This window comes from Aristolochia californica, unplaced genomic scaffold (genome assembly GCF_029961685.1).
Source record: "Aristolochia californica isolate CCGP_79_NKW_82.1479 unplaced genomic scaffold, dmAriCali1.0.hap1 SCAF_12, whole genome shotgun sequence".
Lineage (NCBI taxonomy): Eukaryota > Viridiplantae > Streptophyta > Magnoliopsida > Piperales > Aristolochiaceae > Aristolochia > Aristolochia californica.
In genome coordinates, this window is record NW_027181793.1 from 29,065,232 (window position 1) to 29,089,649 (window position 24,418).

The window sequence follows — 24,418 nt, forward strand, 5'->3', positions numbered from 1 at the left end:
ATTTTTCCTTTAGTAAACAATAACATTAGATGTTGAGTGATCCAAAAGGGTTAAACGATTAATCGGTCTATGATGTTTGAGGTAAATAAAAATAACTATCAACCAACTTAAGAGAGAATTGACGAGAGTGATTAATGTGAAGGGTATTACCTCTTGGGTTTACTTTTTATATAAATGATATTTTGTGAAAATTACATATTTTCAAGGCAGATAAGGCTCGGATGGTTTAATTTAAAGATTGTCTAGTCAAAAAGTATATTTATGTATATTGATATTATAAAAAGATTGATCTCAATACATATCAAAGTAAAGTAATTGGGCATCATCAAATCTAAGTTAACCAATTTGACCATTGTTTGACTCGATGATATCAACACAATGCCAATATTTAAAAAAATAAAACATGCTGATTTTTTAGATAAACTTGACCTTCTATAGCTTCTTCACCTTTTGCAATTTCTATCACAACGGAGAAATCTCTTGCTACTAGGCCTCGTTATTGCCCCCAATTGAAAATTTATATCCTAGAAAAGACTATCAATGTTTTTTCTATGATACACATTTTCAATAAACATTCAAATAAAAGCTTATTAGTGCCTTACTACAAAATTCCATGGGAAATTTTAGAAATTTTCAAGGAAAATTAAATGAACCTTTTAGTGCATTTTTTAAGGAAAATAGATAAAAATTAATAATCAATCTCATACATTATCATACTTATTTGATAATTTTTTAGTAAAATAAAATATCAAATACAAAATTTTCTTGAAAATTACTTTTGTACGAAAAGAATTACAACATCAATTGTGAGATACTTATTCAAAAATTTTCTATATGTTTTTCAGCTCATATTGGCTAAAACATCTTACTTAGAAATTTATTTGATTTTTTTATAATAATTTATAACTAAAAAAATATTTATAAAAAACATGAGGCACTAATGATCTCCGAAAATATATTTCTACTACAAATATTTGTTCCGGTGTTTCTGAAAAAATACACTAACAAAACCTTAGTCTACCCTCTTTTTACCCTTCTTTCGCTCTCATGTTAACTAAGAGGTTAGGGGAAGTAGGGCTCCTTCCCTTTTTTTATGTGTCATGTGGGTTGACCTGTACTTCAACTCAAGCTTGATGGCTTTCAGACCTGCCTAAAAACTCAAAACAATCGAACTCTAATTTGTAAGTGATTGAGTCAGATCATGAGTTTGAATCGAAAAGACATGGTAACAAGTAAAGTTTAATGTGATCAAACTTTTAACAAATTGTGTGTATTATCCATAGCCATCCCGATCTGGGACTTTTCTCCACCCATTAAAACGGGTCGTGTTTTTACATGGTCGAGTTTCGGTCATATGACTCGGCCGAGTCGAGAAACCTGGCACTAGAAGTTGGAGTAGCGCTTAAGGCATCGAGATTTGAGAAGGCTCGAAGAGGGAGACGCTTTAATCAAATTGAACGACCTGTTGATTCTTCACAAACCCTACATCCTTTCTACTATTTCTTTGATCGATGGCTTCAAAGGAACACGCGAACTGGTCTCCGTATGATAACAATGGAGGGTGAGCTGTTGCGTATTAGATCAGATCATTCTTTGATCGCTGCTCTTTCTTTAAGATAGCTCACCAATTATTTTGGATTTCTGGTTGTTACTTTCAGGACATGTGTGGCGATTGCAGGTGCAGATTATTGTGTCATCGCGGCGGACACGCGAATGTCGACAGGTTACAGCATCCTCACACGTGATTATTCCAAAATATGCAAGCTGTACGGCTTTCATCCTTTACAATCAAACCTAAAATACAATATTCTGATAACATCGAGTCGTAATTATAAGGCCTCTAGGCCCTTACTGCTTTTAGTACGTATGAACAGTGAGTGGTTTTCCAATAGAATGCTTTTGATAATCCTCTTCTCCCGGAGAAGCTTGTACTTCTGCTTCTTCTGTTGTTGTTTTTGTTGTTATTTTTATTTTTTAATTTTTAAGTACAATTGAATGCGTGGGGAAGGGGGAGGGGGATGTGAAATCACCATGACTCTTAAATCCAGTCTTTCTTCATTTAAAAGCAATCAAATCTAATACTTCCGGATCAAAGCTGTTCAGCTCCTTGGAGTTATTTAGTAGAAACGGCAATGTAAAATGTGTACCAGATATTATTTTGAGTGTTATATGCCCTCATTGAAATACTTTCTGACAAGCTATCTTCTCTATCAAAGTCTTATTCTTCTAGTGATAAGCTTCAAGATCAGTCATTTTCATAATTTAATTCCATTACTTTATCATTTTAAATTTTTTTAAAATATTGTTATTATTATTTATTGAAAACGTTGATAGCTTTATTATATCAAATGAAAGAATGCATGACATCTATAATGGAAGGGAATACCTGACAGCAGTATGTCTGTAGAAAGGGAAACTCTGCCTCTAGCAGAGAACCTGCAAGGCTGTTGGCTGAGCGAGGCAGATGCTTCCATTCAACACTTCATTTGGAGGAGACATCAGAAATTTCATCTAACATAAGCTAGAATCCAAGGAGAATGAAATTGTTTTGGTTGTCCAAGGAGAATGAGATTTTTTTGGTTGTCCAGCTGATTTTTTTCAGTGAGGTGTATGAGATCAGTGATGTTATACTAAAGCCATGCTTAAAGTAGCCTTTTGAAGAGTATCCTTGTGGACTTAGGAGAAAAACCTAAGTTGTATAGTTGCCCAGGGTAACACTGACGAGATTCTGATAGGGGCATCCAATATTCCAACTATTGGCAGAGAACCTCAAACAGTGTTTAATGCAACTTGGTCAATTGGATTGAGGTCTGCCTTCCCAAGCATAATAGTGGTCCTGATATTTTTTTTGAAGGTTGATTACACACAATTGAGGTCTGCCTTCCCAAGCATAATGTTGATCTTGATATTTTTTTGAATGTTGAGTACACATCCCGTAGCTCCTGGTGAGACTTGAACCAAGACCTCACACTAGAATCCCACTTGTGTGACCATGGAGCCGAAGGCCCAAGCCACATGGTGGTCTTATATTCACCATATTAAAATGACGAAATGGCCATACCTGTCTAAGTGGCTCTTGAGGTTCAGTTCTAACTAATCTGGACCTGGAAGCTAATTGTTACAAATTTTAATTATGATGTTGAAACTTGGCCTTCTTAGGTGTTACACTATCTTACTCATTTGAGCCTTTGAAAATCTGTTTTCTGTGTTAAAAAACTGCTGTGTAAAAATATAAATAACAATTCGAGAGATTTGGTGGCAGCTGTTAGGAGCACCTTTCTGGATAATAGCACTCACCTATGACAGTGGCATCCCTTCCAGGTGGTGAGCTTTTTCTGGAGGCCCTCTAACCTTCCTAGCAGCCATTCTTTGATTTTCTGCCTGTTTCTTTTATTTTTCATTTTTTATTTCAATCCTATATCTTCATACAGCAGATAGTGTGGCAGAAAGGCGCATCTATTTCGTCCATTGAGCAGCATTTGTTATATCAAGTTTTAGGTTCATCATCTCCATCTTCCTTTAGTCCAAAGTGTTTTATTGTTGTCACTTTTAGCATTTTCTTATGCAAGTGGGGAAAAACTTTATTTGTGGTGACGTCCTCTTTGGAACCTTCAAATCTCAAAAGACTTTTTACAGGGGTTTTGACCTTGGAATTAGGGGAAAGGACAGAAAACAGAAGTAGCACTGGATTGGCAAATGGGCGAGGCAAAGACTGTAATGGAAACACTAATAATATCTCGCCTGTAGCTTTTCCCCCCAAAAAATTGCATATGTGGTACATGGCATTGCAAAAGGTCTCAGATAACCTTAGACTAAATCTATGTGGTATCTTATGAATATTCTTTAAATAGATTCCTAATATCATAGTATTGACTGTCCTTGATTCTTGGAAAATTTGCTTTCCTAGTATTGATTAAGAAATGGGAGATTATATAGAGGTGGTGGTTGCCCAAAATGAATTACTTATTAGGTAAGGAGACCTTCGGCATGATATTAGGTAAGGCAGATCACAAAGTATTTACAATTCATTTTGGTGTTTTCTTGTGCCGGTGTAATTCATCTCTTCAGTTGGTTAACCATATTTCCTTCTGCTCTTTTGGTTGCTTTCAAGTCGTGTTCAAACTTTATATTGAAAAATTTAATAGATTTGTTTTAGTTACTTTTTGTGAGTAATGCTTGGATATATCTATTTTCTATCTTGGGAGGTACATGTTAAATTAAAAATGCTGTATGCTTTATCTTCTTGTAGAGCGGACAAATCTATGATGGCTTCCTCAGGATTTCAGGCTGATGTTAGAGCTTTACAAAAGAACTTAGCTGCCAAACACTTGGTATGTTGTCTGTAAGTTGAAGATACAATTGCTTGTTTGTTTGTGTAAATTTCCTGCAATGGTTATCTCATGATGTTTGTGTTATGTGAAATCTATTGTGTTATTTTAAGTGCATATAGTTCTGACCAGGCTTACAGTGTTACATGTTGCTTTTGTTTTTTTATATGTCTTGGTTTGGCTGGAGTTTTTGGTGCCTTTGGACAGCATTGGCTGCAAAATGGATAGTCCATTTTATTTTCCTCTCTTACCTTGGCATGGGGTTTGTCCTGTGCAGTGAACTGGTTCTTCAGCCACCCTTTGTAGGGATAGCAGAAATATGTTTCTGGATGGAAGCAGACTTCCTGATCTGATTTCTTCATTATTTTTTCTTTTTTGTTGTTTTTTTTTTGTTAATTCCACTTGCCTTTAGAAAATTGTGAATTACAATCAAAACCATATTCACTGGAAACTCTTTATTAGAGTGGGAAATTTTTTTCCTGGAAAACTGATTTTGGACACTGTACTGAAACTTCTCTCAAGTTTAATGAGTAACCCATCAAAAACTTTTAAGGAAATTCTTGAGAAACAATTCTGCAACTTCTAAGAAACTTTTTCCTAAATTTATTTGGAACTTGGTAAGAAATCTTATTTTATATATTTCCTGAATTGTTTTTAGCTGTTGATTACACATGCACACTATATACCCTTCCCCTTGGTGAAATTGAACCCAAGATATCACACTAGACCCTCCCCCTTCTCTCTTCTCCAACCATGTGGCCATTGCGCTGAAGTCCCAATACACTTAATCTGCTAAGTGGTTAAAATGAAAAAAGAAGTGTTTGATTGTTATTCATAGAGTAAAATATTGTTTTTAATTAAATATTTTAACTTTATTTGATGATTATTGTCAAAAGAATTTACCATTAATTATTTACTTATGTCTTTTACCACCGAATATATAGGAAGTTTCTTGTTGTGTTCCTATCTGTTTCTTACAAATTTTAAACTATTTATTATTTGTTTCTCAATGTTTCATAGACGTTTCTCAGATGATCTCTATTCATTTCTTTACTCTATGTTTTGGACAGATTTTTTTGTTACATTTGTTGTTTCATTTCTTGTTTCCATTTCCTATTTTTATGACTGTGGTCAAAATTTCTGGATATTGATTTCAGAGCACCCCCTTGCTTTGAAATTTCATTATGCTCTACCCCTTACTTTTTTTTTTCTTTTAGAAGGAGAAATAATATCTGTAGTAAAAGGTTCTTATGCCTCTTCTTTTAGAAGGAGAAAAAAATCTGTAGTAAAAGGTTCTTATGCCTCTTATGTCATATGAGTGTATAACCCCCACTTTTAACGTGGAACCACATTGTTTATAATGGACCTCTTAGTGCATCTTAGTGGTCCATTTGTCTTTGTGTTAAACAGCTATGATGTGGATGTCATCAAATGGGCTCTGTAGTTTGAAGTCAGGTTAGTCAGTCTTAAAAGAGTGGAACCACACTTTCAGTGGTCCTACATTAAATGGACCTTAAATCATAGGTGCAAAAGTGGATCCACTATTTTAATGAAGGATACACGAAGTTTCTCTCCTAAGCTATGCACACCCATGTTAACCTGGTGGGGCCATTTCGCTCATATGATGTGAGAGGCATATAATATTTAGGGTTTTTTTTGTCATCTTTTACAAGGAAAGAGGGCAACGGGTTGAATGTAATGAAAATTTAAAACTAGGGGGAGGGGGGAAGAGGGAGAGGGGTTAGTGTAATTAAACCATCTGTTTCCTCTAGAGAGGATTACTACCTGGAAAAAAACTTCACTGGAATAAGACTATTGTTCAGTGCAATTGTTTGTAGCCAAAAGATTGTCATTTGGCATGGACCGAATAATTGAACTAGGTTCAATCATTATGAGTAACATTTTTGAATAGTAATATCCTTTCCTTTTTTTTTAAAACACCTTTCCATATTCTATCCTTGAATTACTAATAAATAAAATTGACATATTAACTTGTTAATATTATTAATATGAATGTTTGAATGTGGGTTTAGATTTTTTTTATTTTTTTTTGAAAAGTAAAATATTGGATTGATAGATATTCTTTGTTCCTTATATTCTATGATGAACAACTTGGACATTTATGGAAGCTTACAGTTGAATACAATCATGAGTTTTCATTCTATTTGAGTAATTATTTGAAAACCGAAAATTCCTAAGGAATGGCTTTGATGGTATAAGTTATTTTTTCAACCAATTTCTTCTCATTTCACAGTTTTAGCTTATTGATAGCTCGGAAGGGTGTTTTTGTGATACATCCATAGCTCTTTCATGTTTCTTGAGTGGAGTATATGGAAATTGTCCTGATACAGCAATTGCGGTTAATGACAAAGGATTTAGGTATAATAGACTGTTTGGTTGCATATCTGTCTAGGTTTCATAACTTTTGCATACAAAAGCCAAGCACAAATGATCTGTTATATTTTTAATTCCAAATATAAGTTTATCAAGGATGTTCTTTTTTTGAGATGATTTGGATACAAAAAATAGGAGAAAATGGTCAAGTTCTACTTGGTTATTTGGATAAATTTCAAATATTTTTCTCAATTTTTTTTATTATATTTTTAATTCCAAATATAAGTTTATCAAGGATGTTCTTTTTTTGAGGTGATTTGGATACAAAAAATAGGAGAAAATGGTCAAGTTCTACTTGGTTATTTGGATAAATTTCAAATATTTTTCTCAAAAAATTATTTTTGACAAATTCACTGGATTTTTATTGTAAAAGGAAAAAATATAAAAGGTAAAGAGATCACAGCCGCCAGCCAAAAAAATGCAGATTTGTTTTGCTGCAATCGCATGGCACCATAAGGCCTCCCTGGAGTATGTGAATTAGGAGGTCTGTGTTGTTGAGCCACTTTTTAAATTTTTTGTGTGCCTCTGCATACTGGTGGTGATGCAAATAGTGATTCCAGACTTATGGAGGCCATGATCACATTGCTGCAATTTTTACCTTAATAACTTATGGTTGTTAAATTTAGATTTGGGTGTGAAAATTCTTAAATTGTTCCAACTGTAAAGCCACAAGAAGCTGTTCTAATCTATAACTTGTTCACTTGGAATGACATTCTTGCATTGGAGCAGATGTTAGCACTCTTGTATTGAGCAGCTGTTTAATTAGTGACCACTGATAGCTAAACCATCTGTCCCAGAAGTGTGAGCTATTGTTCCACTAACAGTTAGCTCTGCAGTTTGTGCAATGTTTCACATTTGTAGCTTAGGCCTTTGGTTTAATGGTCACATGGAGGGTTTAAGTGTGATGTTTTGAGTTCAAGTCTCACCCTTACCCTCCCCGCCCCCAAATATTTCTTGTAGTTGACCAGCTTAGAATGCACTTCTTTTTTTTGTTGATTGATAATTGATGTGGGATGACTGCATGATTTTAATTGACGTATGCGAATATCGATTAGCTGCTGGATTAGAAAAGAAAAGGAAGAGAAAATAGAAGAAGACGTGCGAAGAAGAAGGAGAAGAGAGGAAGAGAAAACCAAGAGAGAAAATTATTAATCCATCTTCAAAAGCTGCCTTCAACATGCTGTTATAACCTATTAATAGCTAAAATTGAAATTTAAAATTCAAAATAGATAAGATCAATATATGATTAAATCCTCAAAACAGGTAAGATCAATATATGATCAAATCCAATAAAATTGGTAAAGATAAACTAAAAATAAAATAAAATAAAAGGGATTATAAAAATATATAATTTCAGCAATAATTGGTGAGTCCACTGGAGCCCGATGGGCATACTGGTGTCCCCACCAATTCTCTCGTTATTGGATGGAGTATGGTTCTTGGAGTTTGGAGTTTTGCAGAGGAACCCGGTTTGGCGCCAGCGAAGAGCAAAGGCGACGTAGGTGGCTGACGGCACCGACGAAGGTTCCAGCGTATGGTAGCGTGCGGCTGTTTCGGCGGAAAATTGAAGACATAAGGAGTTTTGTAGCGTCGGTAGGGGTTGGCAGTTCCAATGGTGGAGAGATGTGTCAGAACTGGTGGTTGATGATCGGTGATGTCAGGATGGCAACTGTGGGTGACGATTGTGTTAGGACCTGGTACTTGGGCATTGCAAAGTTGTCGGTGGGTGGCGGATTTGTTGTATGCCGTTGATTGAAGTGATGAGGGAAGGGGGGGGGGGGGGGCACGGTGTGCCGTTAGAAGTGTCGGTGGAGGTCAGGAATGTCCAGCGGCAATAGCTGATGGTTAGGTTGTTCATTGCGTCGGCTATTTCGTGGATTTGGGGCTAGGGAAGGAGGTAGGATGGCCGATAAGGGTTGGTGAAGGAAAGCCAACTGACAGAGGAGAAGCTTGTAAGCTTCTCAATTGGCAATAATAGTTTGCTATGCGAGGGTTCAGGAGTAGGTTTGAAAAGAAAGAAATGGCATTGCTTCAAATCTTCTGTTGGACGGTTTGTCGGCAATGGTGGATTGAGTCTCGATGGGTGCTTTGTTTTTGTCTCGACAAAAGGATATGGAGAACCAAGCGGCTACATGTAGCTGTGAAGTCTGAGCCGAGTTCTCGCCGAAGGGATCTTCAATGCTGATACCAAATCGATGCGGGATGATTGTGTGATTTTAGTTGATGTATGCGAATATCGATTAGCAGCTGAATTAGAAAGGAAAAGGAAAAGAAAATAGAGAAGAAAGAAGAAAGATAGAAGAAGACTTGAGAAGAAGAAGGAGAAGGGAGAAGAAGAGAAAACCAAGAGAGAAAATTATTAATCCATCTTCAAAAACTGTCTTCAACATTCTGTTACAACCCATTAATAACTATAATTGAAATTTAAAATTCAAAACAGATAAGATCAATATATGATCAAATCCAGTAAAATCAGGAAAGACATACTAACAATAAAATAAAATAACATAAAAGGGATTATAAAAATAAATAATTTCAACAATAATTGGTGGGTCCACTGGAGCCCCATGGGCATACTGATGTCCCCACCAATAATCATTGGAGATTCTCAATTGCCAAGTAGTTATCAACATATTTTTTATCTTTGTGATTTACCTTTTAAAAAGACGAATTATTTTACTTTCAGTTGCTTGCTTTTAAATCTTGTACTGATCTCTAGTTGTTTTTTGGTGTTGAAGATCTATCAGCATCAACATAACAAGCAGATGAGCTGTCCTGCAATGGCTCAGCTGCTCTCCAATACTCTGTATTACAAAAGATTCTTCCCTTATTACGCTTTCAATGTGCTAGGAGGCCTAGATAATGAAGGTAAAGGTTAAGCATTGAATATATTTCTAACAGGTAGCATTATTTTGTTGCACTTCTAATTTTTAAATTTTCAGGGAAGGGCTGTGTTTTCACATATGATGCTGTTGGGTCATATGAGAGAGTTGGATATAGCTCCCAAGGTTCTGGTTCTACCCTCATAATACCTGTCTTAGACAACCAACTAAAATCTCCCAGTCCCCTCTTGCTTCCTGCAAAGGTAAAAACACTCTAACGTGTTAGATCTTAATTTATTCTTCTGCAATCTACTTTTTAAGTTTGTTGGAAAAGCTGTAGTTCAATGCCCAATTTCCTCTGCAGGATGCTGTAACTCCTCTTTCAGAATCTGAGGCAGTTGATCTTGTAAAAGATGTTTTTGCATCTGCAGCTGAAAGGGATATTCAGACTGTAAGTTTCCAAATGCAATTATATTATAAGAACGATCTATGGAAATTGATAGCTAGATTGCAAGTAATAATCTTCTTATTCCTCATGCATTGATCTGTCAGGGTCCTTAGAAGATATAATATATTTGTTAAAGTTCAAGGGTGTTTTAGTTATTACACACACATGTGAGTAGTTAAGTCACTAGATTTACTATTTTCCTGTTTTAAGTGATAGTTTGAAGGGACAAAGGTGTAAATTTGTTGCTTTGTACATATGCTTCTGTAAATGTGTTAGTCATGAGGGATATCAGTCTTTTTTGTAATAACCCACTTAAGTAGTTTAATAAAAAGGTCTAGGGGTTGAGTTTCTTGACTTCTCACAGCCTTCTCTTCCTTACTCTCTATTTCCTTCTTTCTTCTCTTTCTTCTATCAATTATACATGGTATTAGAGCTTTTTATCCATAGAAGAGGAGTTTTAAGTTGCTCTCTCTCTCTCTCTCCCCCTGTGTTTCAAGCTTGTGATTCCTCACCAGGCTTTGTCTTGTTTCTTTTCTGCCGATTGAGATTAAAGTTTAGTGTTTTTCTTTTATTTGTGCCATAATGTAAGGATTAATGGCTTGTGCTGCTTTGTAAAGCAGTTGGTATTTGTATCTGTGTTCCTTCTAGGTTGGATGAATTGTTGAAGTAAGGTCTACAAGAGACCTGTGCCTGCATCACCTGTTCTGGTGCACAGGAGTGCCTGTGTAGACAGGTTCATGTGTTGGAGTTGCAGATTGCGAATTGTTGGAAGTAATTGAAGTGTTTTTGGGTCCTATTGAGTTGCTGGAATTGTGTACTCTCCAAACCCTAGTTGGGCATCTGCATTGTGGGTCTACAGTAGTTTGTGCAGACTAGTTATCCTCCCAGTGTAAGTAGGTCTGTGGTTAATTTCTGTGGGGGTTATTTGATAGTGTTATTAGTGCTGGATTTCTGTTTTTGGGTGTGATTATGACTGATGCAGGTGAAGTTATTATGCCTACTAAGACAATAAAATCTGCAAAGACCAAAGATTACATTCTGATTTCCATTAAGCTGAATGGATCAAATTACTTAAAATTGGACTAGAGCTGTCCTGAAGTTCTTGATTGCAAAAAAGAAGGCAGAGTATATTTGTGGTGATCCCTCTAAGCCTATGAGTGAGGATTGGAAGGCAAAAGATCGCCAAATTCAGACTTTTATATTCAAGCCCATGTAAATGATCAAGTTATGAGTTGTGATACAACCTAGGACATGCGGAAAACTCTTTGAGTCAGTTTTTGCTCAAGAAAGTAATCTCTCCCGAATTCATGAATTGTATGTGAAGTTTTTCAGCATGAGTAGAGGAGAAAAATTTGCTACAGAGTATTTTATGGAGATGCTTGGAGTTTTATAAGAGATTGCAGTATTTCATCCCTTTACAATAATCCTACTAAGGTTAGGGGGAAGGAAGGCCAAATTCAGGCTGCCCGGTTTTTGGAAGGTCTTCAACCAAATTATGATGCATTGTGTGCCCAAATGTTGGCTGATAACGATGTTTGTACCCTTGAAAAAGCATATAACTGAGTTATTATTGCTGAAAGTGTTGTCTTGTCCAAGGGAAGTCGAGAAACTAAAAGTACAGATGCTGTTGCCCATAACTTATTCTCCACCTCCTCTCAATCTGAGTCATTTCGAGGACGAGGGGGAGGTATAAAATGTGGTTGTGATAGTGGTGGTCGTGGAGACAAGAAGTGTGTACATTGTAACAAGTCTAATCACAGTTCATATAAGTGTTGGGATAAATTTGGAAAACCAGCTTAGGCCAACTTGAGTGTTTCTGAAGGTGCTGACATGTTTTGAAGTGATTAGGGGACTAGCATCTCATAGGATGAAATTCAGAAACTGCTATAGTGCTTAGGACAATTTACCACCACTTTTTTTGTTCCTCCTATGGCTAGCACATCGTCCAATGATGCCACTTTGGAGATATCAGGTTCGCCTGCACTTTATGTGTCACTTGTGCCTCCATGGGTTATTGATCTAGGGCATCGGCCCATATGTCAAGTATATCCTTTACGTTTTCTAATTTATCCTCTTCTTCATCTTGTTAGTTTGTTAAGTTGGCAGATGAATCACCCTCATTTGTTAAAGGTGAAGGTGCGGTTCATCCTACTCGTTAGCTTTCCTTGCCTACTGCTCAATATGTCCCGAAGTTTCTTGTTAATATATTATGAGTTAATCAACTTACAAATCCTTAAATTCTTCTATTACATTTTTTCCTTCTAGTTTTGTTTTAGGATTTAGATGAGGAGGATTGGTTTTGGGCATGAGAGTGAAGGGCTTTACTACTTGGATGTTGCTCCTCAACTCCAATCTACTTCATTTTAGGCTTTGTGACTCTTTTCTTGTGGCATTTACAATTGGGACATCCATCTCTTTTAAAGTTACATCAACTTCTTCCCTCTTTGCCTTCAAATTATCCTTTGAATATCAGTCTTGTCAATTTGGAAAGTACCATAGAAGTTCATTTCTGTCAAATAGAAGTCAGAGTTAAAAGTTCATTTAGATGTATGGGACCCATGTAGGGTTGCCAATGTGTTTGGTTGTCACTATTTTTTAACTTCTATAGATAATTACAGTTGAATGACTTGGGTGTGCTTCTTTCAGGAGAAGTCTGAAGTTTTTGATGTATTTGTTAAAATTTTCAATGAAATACAAAATCAATTTGGTGCTTCAATCAGTAAATTTTGCTCAAATAATGGGTTTGAGTTCATGGATCGTCAATTTTCGTCTTTTTGCGCTAGTCATGTAATTGTTCATCAATCTTCAAGTGTCCACACCTCCCAATGAAATGGGGTTGTAGAAAGAAACAATAGACATCTCTTAGAGGTATCACATACTCTACTATTTTAGATGAATATCCCCAAATCTTTTTGGCGAGATGCCATTTTAAATTCATGCTACTTGATTAACTGAATAGCTTCTTTGGTTTTGAGGGGGAGAGTGCCTATAAAGGTACTTAGACCTAGTACATTGTTTGAAGTAACTCGTGTTTTTTGCTTGATATGTTTGTTCATTCAGTCTGCTCTACTATTGATAAATAATCTCTTCATGCTATTCAATGTATCTACCTTGGTTATCTATACACACAAAAAAGGATATAAATGGTATGATCCCCAACATAAGAAGACTTCTATATCTACAAATGTGACATTCTTTGAAGGTACACCATATTTTTCCGAGTCTCAGAGTGTACTTCTGTTAATATTATCATGGTTAAATCTCCCTTCCCTCTTCATGTGATGGATAACTCCATTGCTTATGTCTCTCCATCTTCGGTTAGACCATTACAAGTATCACAGTCGAAAAGTTGTTATCAAGAAACCAATTAGCAATGTGCCCCACTCAGATACAAGATTCTCTCACTACTGATTCACCCAAACCTTTTTCCTCCACGTGTGCTTCCTATCTTTGATTACCTGCATCTTCCAATTTACCATAGAAAAGGTACACGACATACTATATCTAAATATGTTTCGTTTCATGGATTATTACCTAAATTTCTGTCCTTTGTTGTGTCTTTGTCTAGTATTTCTTTCCTACTTAAGTACATGATGTTTTGTGTTCACCAAAGTGGGAAAAGGCTATAGATGAAGAAATGGATGCCCTTTTGGCTAGATAAACTTGGACTTTGGTCAATCCTTTTACAGATCTGGTTGTTGTGGTTGCTGTTGGGTTTATACAATCAAATACAATGTGGATGGTGCGGTGGAACGCTATAAGACACGTTTGGATGCCAAATGCTACAACCAGACTTATGAAGTGGATGTTTTTGATATTTTTTGTCAAATAGCCAGAATGAGTACTGTTCGGATTTTAATCTCTATTACCATGAAGAAAGGGTGACCTTTATATTAGTTAGATATTAAAAAGGCTTTTCTATATGGTGATTTGCAGGAGGTTTATATGGAGTAACTTACTGGGACTGTTATTCATTGGGAGAATGGGGAGGTGTGTAAATTGAATAAATCTATCTATGGTTTGAAGGGAAGTCGAAGGGTGTGGTTTGACAAATTCAATAAGGTGGTTATGTCGTTTGGCTTTACAAGGAGCTATTGTGAACCCCATGTTTGTTTTGCATAGGTCTTCCAGAGTTGTAGTACTAGTGATATATGTAGATGATATTGTGTTTTCCGGAAGTGACACTAAAGGAATTGAAGAAGTCAAGTATCTCAGAGCACATTTTCAGACCGCGGAGCCCAGAGTAAGGAAAGTGTAGTGTTATCTCAAAGAAAATATGTCACTGACATGTTATATGAGTATGGCTTGCTCAGAGCTTGACCGGTCAAGACACCTATGACAATTGGTCATAATGTGTTTGATGAGGAGAGTCCCTATTAAAGACAAGACAATTCAGAGGAGACTAATCGGTCAGTTGATTGACGTGACAATGACTAGATTTGATATCTCTTTTCTAATCTGTGTAGTGATTCAATTTATGAAAAATCCTCTCAAGGTTCATATTGAAGCAGCTTAAAAGAATTATACACTATTTGAAGGAAGCTCTTGGTAAAGGGTTGTTCTATAAGCCTCATGTACACTTGGATGTTGTGGGCAATGCTGATTATGTCGGTTCGAAGACAGAGAAAATCTACAACAGAGTTTTGTGTGTTTGTTGGAGGAAATCTTAGGAGCTAGAAGAGCAAGAAGTAAAATGTTGTGGCCTGTTCGAGTGTAGAGGCTGAGTACCATGCTATGACACAAACAGTGAGTGAACTTATGTGGGTAAAATTAGTTTTGAAAGAATTTAGATTTGCCTCTTAAGGATCCTATAGTGCTAAAGTGTGATAACCAAGTAGTAATTTTTATTGCCAGTAACTCTGTTGTTTATGAGAGAATCAAACACGTAGGGGTTGATTGTCATTTCATATCGTGATGCTTTGATAAGTGGGAAGGTTGTTACCCAATATGTCAAGACAACAGTTCAGATTGGAGACATGTTCACAAAGGCCTTTGGAAAATGAGGCTTGGTAATTTTTGTAACAAGCTCGGGTTATTTGATATATATATATATATATATATATATATATATACTAGCTTGAGGGGGAGTATTAAAGTTCAAAGGTATTTTAGTCATTATGCAAGACTTGATTAATGTTGTCGTGTTTTAAGTGATAGTAGAAGGGAGAAAGGTGTGATATTTTTGGTTTTCATATGTGCTACTGTAGACGTGCAAGTCATGAGGGCTATATGAGTCTTTTTGTAATAACCCACTTAAATTATTTAATAAAAAGGTTTAGGGGTTGAGTTTTTCCCTTAATGAAAGTGAGATTTCTTGCAGCTTTCTCTTCCTCTTCGCTCTCTTTTCTTCTCTTTCTTCTATCTATTTTACAATTGTTAATACTGGTTTTGTAACTGATGACTATGCTGAATCTTAGCTCAAAATCACTAAAATATTGGCAACCTCAGTGTCCAAATCAAGTCAGTCACTCAGCGATTCAAATTGATTACTACAAAAGATGGGGCACCCTTAGAAGATCAATATTCCTGCTTTGGTTAATCCCACTGCAGTGTGACCATTTCTAAATGATGGCGACTTGTCTTTTGAGATTGTAGAGGCTAGTATTTTCATTTGCCAAACTGGCCGTTTTCATGTCTACAATTTGTACATTTGGTGGTTAGCGTATATCATTAGAATGGGTAAGATTCTTCCCCATCCCTAGCCAGATAATCCACTTGGTGCAATCTTATTTGTTGATTACACTCTTGCTTGTTGAATTATCTTCCTACTACAATTTAAACATTACTTTTTTTAGTATTTTCATGATATGATTTTTGTTTTGCAGGGAGATAGATTAGAAATAGTTGTTGTAAATGCTGGAGGTACTCGTCGTGAGTACGTTGAACTAAGAAAAGATTAGTTAGCCTTTACGGCTCGATGATTACTCGGGAGCAAACAGTACTCTTTTTTCATAACTATTACTGTATTATTAAGTTTTAATACCATTATACTGTTTATTAAGTACATTTTTCCAATTTCACTTGCACTATGCTGCATGGTTTGCATTTATTAAAGATTCTGTCTTCAATGAAGAACAAAATTTCAGGTAAATATTTTGTCAAGGGATGGCATCCCTGTCTGAAAATGATTTATGACAGCAAAATTTTTTATGCCCTGTAGTGAAACTACCATCACTCCAAGCTGCAAAATTCAACTGTTCCTATGTAAAACTTGAAAATGTATGTGAGTAGTCATGTGGGAACAATTTTTCTCATTGATGCGTGCCTTCTAGTTGTGGGAGTGAACAAAGAGAATACAAGACTGAAAATGTTATGGCTGGAAGTTCTTTATAAATATTTAAAAGAAATTAAAGATGAAGTTAGTGGAGGATAAGGCAGAATGGATGAGTAAATCATATTTGTTGATCTTATATAGTTGTCATGATAATGTTTCTATTTCATTCAAAGAAAATGTAGATACCTTTATTTATGCTCTTACATTGCAATTTTAATTTTGTAAAAAGAAGACGTGATGCAGTTATTCTTCTAGGAACTCGTCCATTTGTCTTGTCTGGGCTGATGATAGTGTAGGTCATCAGATGAGGTTGTGGTAAAGTTAGGTACAGCTTTTTTGTTTATTGATTCACCATATTCTGCTCAATTAGATTTTGATGGTAAAATTTGATTCTGCTGCATTCTTCTGGCTTGTTGTTGGTGATGCGCATTGGCTACAGTAACTATGTCAAAGTGGAAAATCATTTAAACGAGAATTTTTTTCTGCATGTGAAACATAGAACGAGCTCTTAAGTTGTTAAGAAAAAAGAGAAAAACAGATGGTAGAGTGGCCTTTGTTCCTAGCGTGTACCATCGAGTAGGACATTTGATATCATCCGGTGAAAAAAATGTTTTCCTCTGAAAGCATTGAAATTTTTTTATCAGAAAATCCATTGACTGGTGTTTTACTTTTATGGTTTTCTGTTTATTTCAGTGGAGAAATGGAAACTAATTTTTGTTCATTAGTTTTTTTTTTTAGGAAAAAGGCATTATGATGAAAAAACTTCGTTTGTTTTTTTTCCTATGATTTTTTTTTCTATTAGTAAAACACACCTTTAAGTACAGTGAAGCCGTCCTAAATTCCTAATGGATTGACCAGGTTTGCTGTTCTCAATCTAGAAATAAATATTATTACAATGTAACTATAGCAGATGCCAACATCTAACAAACGTTATCACAATGTAACCAGGACTGATCCGTATTGGCATTTTGGCGGTGAGGAAAAACTCTCGATTTTATGACTCCATTCATCAGTTTCTACCAAAAAGGCCGACGAAGTGGCAAGCCATTGTTTAGGAACACTTCCTTTAGTAGTTACTAATGGAAGATAACGTCCTTTCTGCTTCTCTCTTAATGTGGTGTCATCCAAATGTTATCTTGGTATATTGGTTGTCTCTCTCAATTTGAGGGCGTCTTTTTATTTTTATTTTTTTAATCGCTGTTAGTTATCATCGGGATAGATTTCAATGAGAGGTCCTCCGGTCAAAATTCAAGTACAAAAGATCGGGTATTGAAGCTGTGTTTCAGTTTATTTGGCAACTGACAATAAGCTTAGTAGAAAGGTTCTAAGGGCCGCTTAAATTCCTACATGCTATCTCTGCTCCAGGATACAAATTTAGAGCCGAGGCAACTCCGGATTTGATCGCAATGCCGGGATCCCTTCTTGGTCTACGGCGAAGGGTGGTTGTACAAAATACCTCTTTGAAGTCTTTTCATTCTGGTGTTGTCTATTAAATGCGTTTAATGTACCTCTTGGTCTCTTTCTACTTCCCACTTGGGTAATATATCCGGATTAAGCTCCACCCGTTTATAACGAGAACCTTTAACAAATTTTCATTATAATAATTTATGCTTCTTCTTCTTTCTCCCAGAAGATTTTTTTCTTGGAATTTTCTGTTAGGATCAAGTTTTAAAGGTTTAAATAACTATATGGTATATTCATTTTTTATGGTTATAAAAAGTAGTTTTATTGGAAAATTTGGTAAAATATTCAATAATGTAGCACTCGCATTTCTAGCAGTACTGCAGTAACACCATCAAAGCTCCTAATCAATCTCTTCCCAAATAAAAGATATCCAGGATAGTGGGTAATGCAATCTCCGAATTTGATTAAATGCCGGATAAACCGTAACCCCCTCGGATCTGAGCGAGAGGACGCGAGGAAACTATCGATTATTTGGCTCTTTGTAGTGTGCTAGGGTTTTTGTGCAATTCTTCACCCCATTTCGTCTTCTCCCGCCGCTCTATCAACCTATTTTTCTGTGGCCTGACAGAATCAACCATGAAGCATAACAGAATCTAGTATTGGGTGTTATCCCTATCGCCCCCGGTTCTCTAACGACCGAGCTCAATGGCAACGTCGAATCCTTTCGAACTCCTTGGGGACGACGACAATGACGATCCCTCGCAGCTAATTGCCAAACAGCAAGAGAAAATCCTTAGCAAAAACTCTGTCTCGGTTGCCGCGTCTTCACCCGCAAAGCTTCCGTCGAAGCCTCTTCCTCCGGCGCAAGCTGGTAAGGACCATTATTTCGTATCCGCAAATTTGGAAGTTTGATGGGGAACTTTGGTGTATTGGGTCGACTTGGTAAACTAAGTATGACGCTTGGAGGCTTAAGCGTTCTCGGATGTTGTAGACATGTCGTCTATTGTTCTTTTGATATCAATCTTCCACGGAGGACTTGATCTCATTTGTACATCCTCTCAAATCTACCAACATTTGGAGTAACAACGGTCTCTGTGTTTGCAATAACAATAAGTGCTTAGCATTGTAGTGCTCAAACTAAAGTATTTGCATAAGAAAGAAGCTCTTCACTACTTAATTTTCATTAGGTTGTTGGATCCAATCAACTCATCCACGTGTGGCATGCTGGAGTTTTATGGAAATTTTGATTGACATAGAGTTATGTTGTTTTTTCCACAGTTAACAATAAGTGCTTAAACTAAAGTAGCTGCAGAAGAATGAAGCTCTTCACTTGTGTTTCACTAGGTAGTTGGATCCAATCAACCCGTCCATATCTGACACGCTGAAGTTTTGTGGAAATTTTGGTTGACATAGTGTTATGTGTTTTTTTCTGTGGCTAACAGTAAGTGCTTAGCATTGTAGTGTTTGAACTAAAATATTTGCAGAGGAATGAAGCTCTTCACTACTTAAGTTTCACTATTCAGTTGCATCCAATCACCTTGGCCACATCTAGCATGGAGTTTTGTGGAAATTTTCATTGATATAGTGTTATCTGTTTTTTTCTGCAGTTAGGGAGGCTCCGAAGGATGTCGCTAGTGCTCCACGAGGTGACCGGCGAGGTGGAAGTGCACGTGGAAGGGGTACACGTGGAGGTGTGGCTGGGGGGGATCGAGACTTCGGGAGTAACGAAAATGCGAACGGGTTGGCTGCAGGTTATGATGGTAGGGGTGATGGAGACCTGAATAAACCCTCAGAGAGAGGGCGTGGGGTTTCTAGTGGAGGCCGCCTGCCATTCCGTGGTGGTCGACGAGGGGGTTACAGGGGTGGACATGACTTTGAGAAGCCAACACGCCTTGAGTTCGACCGTCTAACTGGAGTTGCGCAAGGGCAGGACACCAGGAGGGAGGAGGGAGGACGTGGTAATTGGGTGACCAATAAGGAAGAACCTTTCATACAGTTAAGCGACAATTTTTGTTTCTCTTTTTTCCTCTTTACAATTATGTGCTTAGATATGTTTAGGTTTTTTCATTTAATTGAAACTTTGCTAAATTTCATTACCAATTAGGGAATCTGAGGGAACTGCCAATTTGGAGAATAATAGTCCTGAGAAACAGCAGGAGCAAGAAGAGTTGCAGAGTTTGGATTCAAACATGGAGAGCATGAAGAATCCAGTGGAAGAAATGGAAAGAAAGGAACCAGAGGACAAGGTAAAAGTTCATGTAGTCAAAGCTATGTCCTCAACGGTTTTGGTCATTTTTTACTGTTTTCATTTTGCTGTTGCGGAAGCGGAAGTTAATTTGGTGTTCTGCTTCCTGATTAAGACCTATGCACTAGAGGGAAATGTAGTCAATGTTTCTATTTACTGCAGCTACTTTTTTGGCATGGAATTTTGAGTTGGTTGGATTCCCATGTCTGGTGGTTTTTCTAGATGAGGGAAAGAAAAAGTGTCACAATGAAGCATTTGGGGTAAAATTACCAAATGGGGAATGGTTTGTGAATAACGTTACAGAAAGCTGTTTAGGGAACTAGAATTGATTTTTGGGATCTTCTCCCTTTAATTCATAGTGAGTTGTATCTTCTTGATGTATGTCTCCCATTTCTGTAAGATTTTGCTATCTTTTCAGATTTCTTGTCAATAACTTTTTATCTCTTGAGCTAAGTTTTTTGGCAAGTTACTTAATCAGTCTGCCTCAATTGAGGTACTACTACAAGTTATCCTGTTACTTTTGCTAAAATGTTAGGATATTATTGTTTATTGTGTTTATTATTGCTCAGAGTATCCAAATATTCAGAAGCTATTGTTCCTCGAGGCAAAGGCAAGTTTTTGGAAAAGTAGGAGGCTCTGGTTTTAGGCTGCTGTCATTACATTTTGTGGTTGGTTTGACAATATTTAGAAAGGGGGTAAACTTCTATGCCTGAATTTAATGTTTATGGGTGGATGGCTGGTCAATGCATCTTGTCACAGCTGTGCTATAATGGCTTGGAGTTGTGGAGACCACGATTCATTAAATTGAAGAATACAAAACTATGTTTTGCAGCATGGAAGTGTAAATGGATATACTTGTACAATTTGAAATTAAAAAATATAGATCATCCAGACTCCTCTTTCTACCTTCGAAAAGGTATCGTTTTCTGATTGTTGCAAGGTTTGGGCCCTTTGTAGAATCTGAAGACAATTACTGGACTAAAACAGAAGGCAGATATCCAAGCTGCTGATTATTGGTTGAGTTCTTCAGTTGCATTGGGATTGTAAGAATGACTCGAATCCATTTGATCTGTCTATCCTGTTAGTTCTCATGATTCAGACATTCTAAGGGTGGCTGAACTTATGGATACCCCAGGCACTATATTGGTGGAGGGATTGAAATGATGTTAGTGCTTGGTAGTCGTAAGTCCAGCCAGCTTAGCGGTTGGAAGAGGTTTGAAATTTTTTACGATACCTAGAAGGACATGGTTATCTCTTGGCTGCAGGTGAAACTCAAGTCAAATGGATTACTCTACAATTTAGCAGAAGGTAGATTGTAAAAAATGGAGTGCATAAACACATTCAAGTTCCTTGCTTGCATGTTCTTTGAAAAGCCATTGCTTCCAAAGACATACTGGATACAAACATGTGCTCTAGTTGCCCCTCAAGCAATTTTATAGAGGAACCTAATATTTTTGTATTACGTCCATGGCAATGGTGTAGGTGAGACTCCAAGGGGTGGAATAGCAAACTCAGCTATCTAAGGGAATTGGAGCTTTTCTCTTTCCTATTTATAGCCCATCTTGATTTTGCTTGTTACTTGGAACAGAGTAGCAACAAAGAAATTGACAATTGGATGAAATCTGATCCAGGGCATAAATTCATGGGAAATGCTCTTTGGTATGTAAGAATAACAATACTTCAACTATCTAGGTCTTCCTATTTTGGCTAACAAACATCTGGAATAACACTGTTCTTGAGAGGTTCAACCAGAGATTCTGTACCTGGAAAAGGAAACTTCCTAACTTAGCAGGTAGGTCATCCTTAATTAAATCCTCACTGGCTGGATTTCTCTCCCTTCTTCAATGCCCCAGAGTTGTGGCCCATAATTGAATTTTCACCTTGTTAATTGGGATCAGGTTTGCCTCACTCAAGCTCATGTGGATGTGGGTATTATGTTAATCCATCAGATGAATAAGACCCTCCTCACCACTTGGGGGCTACTGTGCTTCAGTTTCAACAAGATCAGTCTGTGGACAAGCATCATTACCATACCCTACCTCCTATTAGCTCCCTTTTGACCCCATTCCTGCTTAGGCTTTTGTCTTCTGAAAATCAGCTTGTAAGCGAAAGCCTTTCCTTATGTGGGACCTTAGAGTTTATCGTCATGATGGAGCCACACTAGATTTTGGCTTGATATTCTGCTTGGTGACATAACTCTTGATTAGGCCTCACTACTGGTGGGGTGTTTAAAGTTGTATACTCTGACCCCTTGGAGGTCACATACTCTGGTTGAGGCTGAGCTGAGAGCCCTCTTTTGCAAATCTTTTGGGGCTTTTTTCTGATCCTCTTGTGCTGAGGTCAATTCGGTGATTGTGATGAGTTGGGCTTCTGGTCATGTCCGTCCTCCTTGGTGTTTCCAGCAGTTCATTAACTCCTCTACACTCCTCTTGGGAGGCTAACCTGTTGGCTGACACCCTATGAGAGTCTGTGTAGGGGCAAAGGCACATGACACCAGTGTGTGAGTGTGTGTAGGGGCACAGGTGCATGCCTAGTTCTTTTTTTTTTTTGTTGTATGTGGCTTCTTCTTGTTATTTGCATGTATCTCCCAGTGGGGCATTTTGTACCTTTCCTTTACTTTTTAGCTAATTTATTTTCTTGTCATTATACAAAAATTACTTATATAATATGGAATCCAGCAGGTCTTGGGGCTCTGCTACTTCAGTTGCAGTTCGCTTTTTAGGGTTTTCCCTTTATTTAAAGCTAATGAATTTTGGAATTAACAAAAAAAATAAAACTGGATATTTTTTTGCTAGTTGTGATGATTTCACATGAAATTGGATACAATGCTTAATCTCTTATGAGAATGTGTCATGTGATTTTTGAACTCTTGTTGTTCTTGATGATTTGAGAACCCTAGGTGCCTAATGGCCATTTTATGTGGTATGTGCTAAAGGTGAGATTCTCACCCTTAACTAGCTCTCACGGCATGGCTACAACTTGGAAATTAGGCAATGCAAGCTCTATGGTTGTGATTATGAATCTGAAGACATTTATTCATTCACCGCCTTTTAGCTTCTCTCTATGATGGTCATCAGTTGGGCTACGGGGTCCACATTGGGTTCATGTAGCTTGCATGCTCACAATGTTGTTGACTCCCTTGCTAGGAGTGGGGTTCTTCAGCATCTCCTTATTGTTAGAGACACTGCCTGTTGGCCCTACTTATTGGCATCTCGTATTTAGTTGTCTTTCCTTCTTCTTAAGTACAGGCTTCCCCTCCTTTCTTCGTTTTTTCTTATTATTGTTTCCCCTCCTTTCTTCTTTTTTCTTATTCTTGCTTCCCCTTGGAGACTCCTTGTAATTTGCTTTTGCTCTTAAAAAATTTCTTGCCATTTTCAAAAACAAAATATCAGCAACCATGGATGCGATAGGATAGCCTGAAAGATTTGTAGAATCCTATACTATTTAGTTTTTCCTTTTGCCTTCAAGAGTTTCAAATCTATCTGCAATTATGTGAATATATTGAAACAAGTTTAGCCTATAATATTCCTTTTTTTCTCTGGATCTTATAGAACTTTTTAGACTTAAACAGATAAATACATGTTTTTTCTTCTGATGTATAGAAGATGACTCTTGATGAGTATGAAAAGATACTGATGGAGAAGCGGAGAGCTTTAAATGTGACGAAGACTGAGGAGAGGAGGGTTAATGTTGATAAAGAATTTGAGTCCATGCAGCTTCTCTCATTGAAAAAGGGAAATGATGATTTCTTCATAAAGGTGGTAAGTCTGCTGTGTCATTTGAAATTCTCAGTCTCACCTAATGAGCCTTTTATTTTCATGTGCTGTTTCTGATACATTAGATGGACTGTATAGGCATCCGACAAAGACGCTGGCAAGCGCAAAGAAAATGTAGACCGTGAAGAAAGGGTGAAGAAGGTATGTTATAAACTTTCCTTTGCTTTTTCTTGTTATATATCTTTATTTTCCAATTAAAGAAGCATTAGACCCATTAATAATGAGAACAATCTTTTCCTTCTCAGTCTGTCAGCATCAATGAATTTTTGAAGCCAGCTGAAGGGGAGAGGTATTATGCTCCACGGGGTCGAGGCCGTGGCAGGGGAAGAGGTGATCGCGGGGAGAGCAGAGGAGGTTTTGGTGGTGGTGGTGGTGGCTCAGTCATGCCAGCTGCTCCCTCCATCGAGGACCCAGGACAATTTCCAACTTTGGGTGGAAAGTGAATTAAGACAATAAGCATTCCCTTTGTTTTCCTACATTTTTGTTTTTCATTTTTCTTGTACTGAGAATTAAGGATCCTCCAAAAGTAGTTAGGTCTTTGTGTTTAAAATTTAAAATCTTTAATCCTCATTGATGTATATTCGAATGTTCCCATACCTGTTGCAGTATCTGACTGTTTATTTGACGTGTATTTGTCTTAACCGGGAAGGGCTCAGCACCGTACTATACCACCTGATGCTCATCTCTTGCTGCTCAACCCAGTATTTGTTTCTGTTGTCAGAGGAGG

General features: G+C 37.0%; 2 protein-coding genes across 3 annotated transcripts; both read left to right on the forward strand.

Moving 5' to 3' along the window:
* Positions 1–1,385: 1,385 nt before the first annotated feature.
* On the forward strand, positions 1,386–16,114 carry LOC137946173 (proteasome subunit beta type-1-like). Its single transcript, XM_068792385.1, has 7 exons — positions 1,386–1,561; positions 1,659–1,766; positions 4,250–4,331; positions 9,461–9,590; positions 9,665–9,807; positions 9,909–9,995; positions 15,818–16,114. Exons 1-7 carry the CDS (start codon positions 1,512–1,514, stop codon positions 15,890–15,892), a joined length of 675 nt encoding a protein of 224 aa, XP_068648486.1. The 5' UTR covers positions 1,386–1,511; the 3' UTR covers positions 15,893–16,114.
* Positions 16,115–18,065: 1,951 nt separating this feature from the next.
* Positions 18,066–24,316, forward strand: LOC137945633 (RGG repeats nuclear RNA binding protein A-like). Of its 2 annotated transcripts, none has more exons than XM_068791581.1 (6): positions 18,066–18,541; positions 19,278–19,665; positions 19,775–19,916; positions 23,518–23,676; positions 23,770–23,832; positions 23,937–24,316. In XM_068791581.1, the coding sequence occupies exons 1-6, from the start codon at positions 18,376–18,378 to the stop codon at positions 24,132–24,134; spliced, it is 1,116 nt and encodes a 371-aa protein (XP_068647682.1). In that variant the 5' UTR covers positions 18,066–18,375; the 3' UTR covers positions 24,135–24,316. The 2 variants fall into 2 exon arrangements, with proteins under 2 accessions (XP_068647682.1, XP_068647683.1); XM_068791582.1 differs by having other exon boundaries at positions 23,518–23,673.
* Positions 24,317–24,418: the final 102 nt, after the last annotated feature.

Excerpts from the sequence above, each read along its gene's own strand:
- LOC137945633 (XM_068791581.1), top strand. The coding sequence starts at position 18,376 with ATGGCAACGTCGAATCCTTTCGAACTCCTTGGGGACGACGACAATGAC. Across the intron at positions 23,677-23,769 it reads ATGATTTCTTCATAAAGGTG|GCATCCGACAAAGACGCTGG; the intron begins GTAAGTCTGCTG and ends TGGACTGTATAG. Across the intron at positions 23,833-23,936 it reads GTGAAGAAAGGGTGAAGAAG|TCTGTCAGCATCAATGAATT; the intron begins GTATGTTATAAA and ends TTTCCTTCTCAG.
- LOC137946173 (XM_068792385.1), top strand. The coding sequence starts at position 1,512 with ATGGCTTCAAAGGAACACGCGAACTGGTCTCCGTATGATAACAATGGA. Across the intron at positions 9,591-9,664 it reads AGGAGGCCTAGATAATGAAG|GGAAGGGCTGTGTTTTCACA; the intron begins GTAAAGGTTAAG and ends TTAAATTTTCAG. Across the intron at positions 9,808-9,908 it reads CCCTCTTGCTTCCTGCAAAG|GATGCTGTAACTCCTCTTTC; the intron begins GTAAAAACACTC and ends TTTCCTCTGCAG.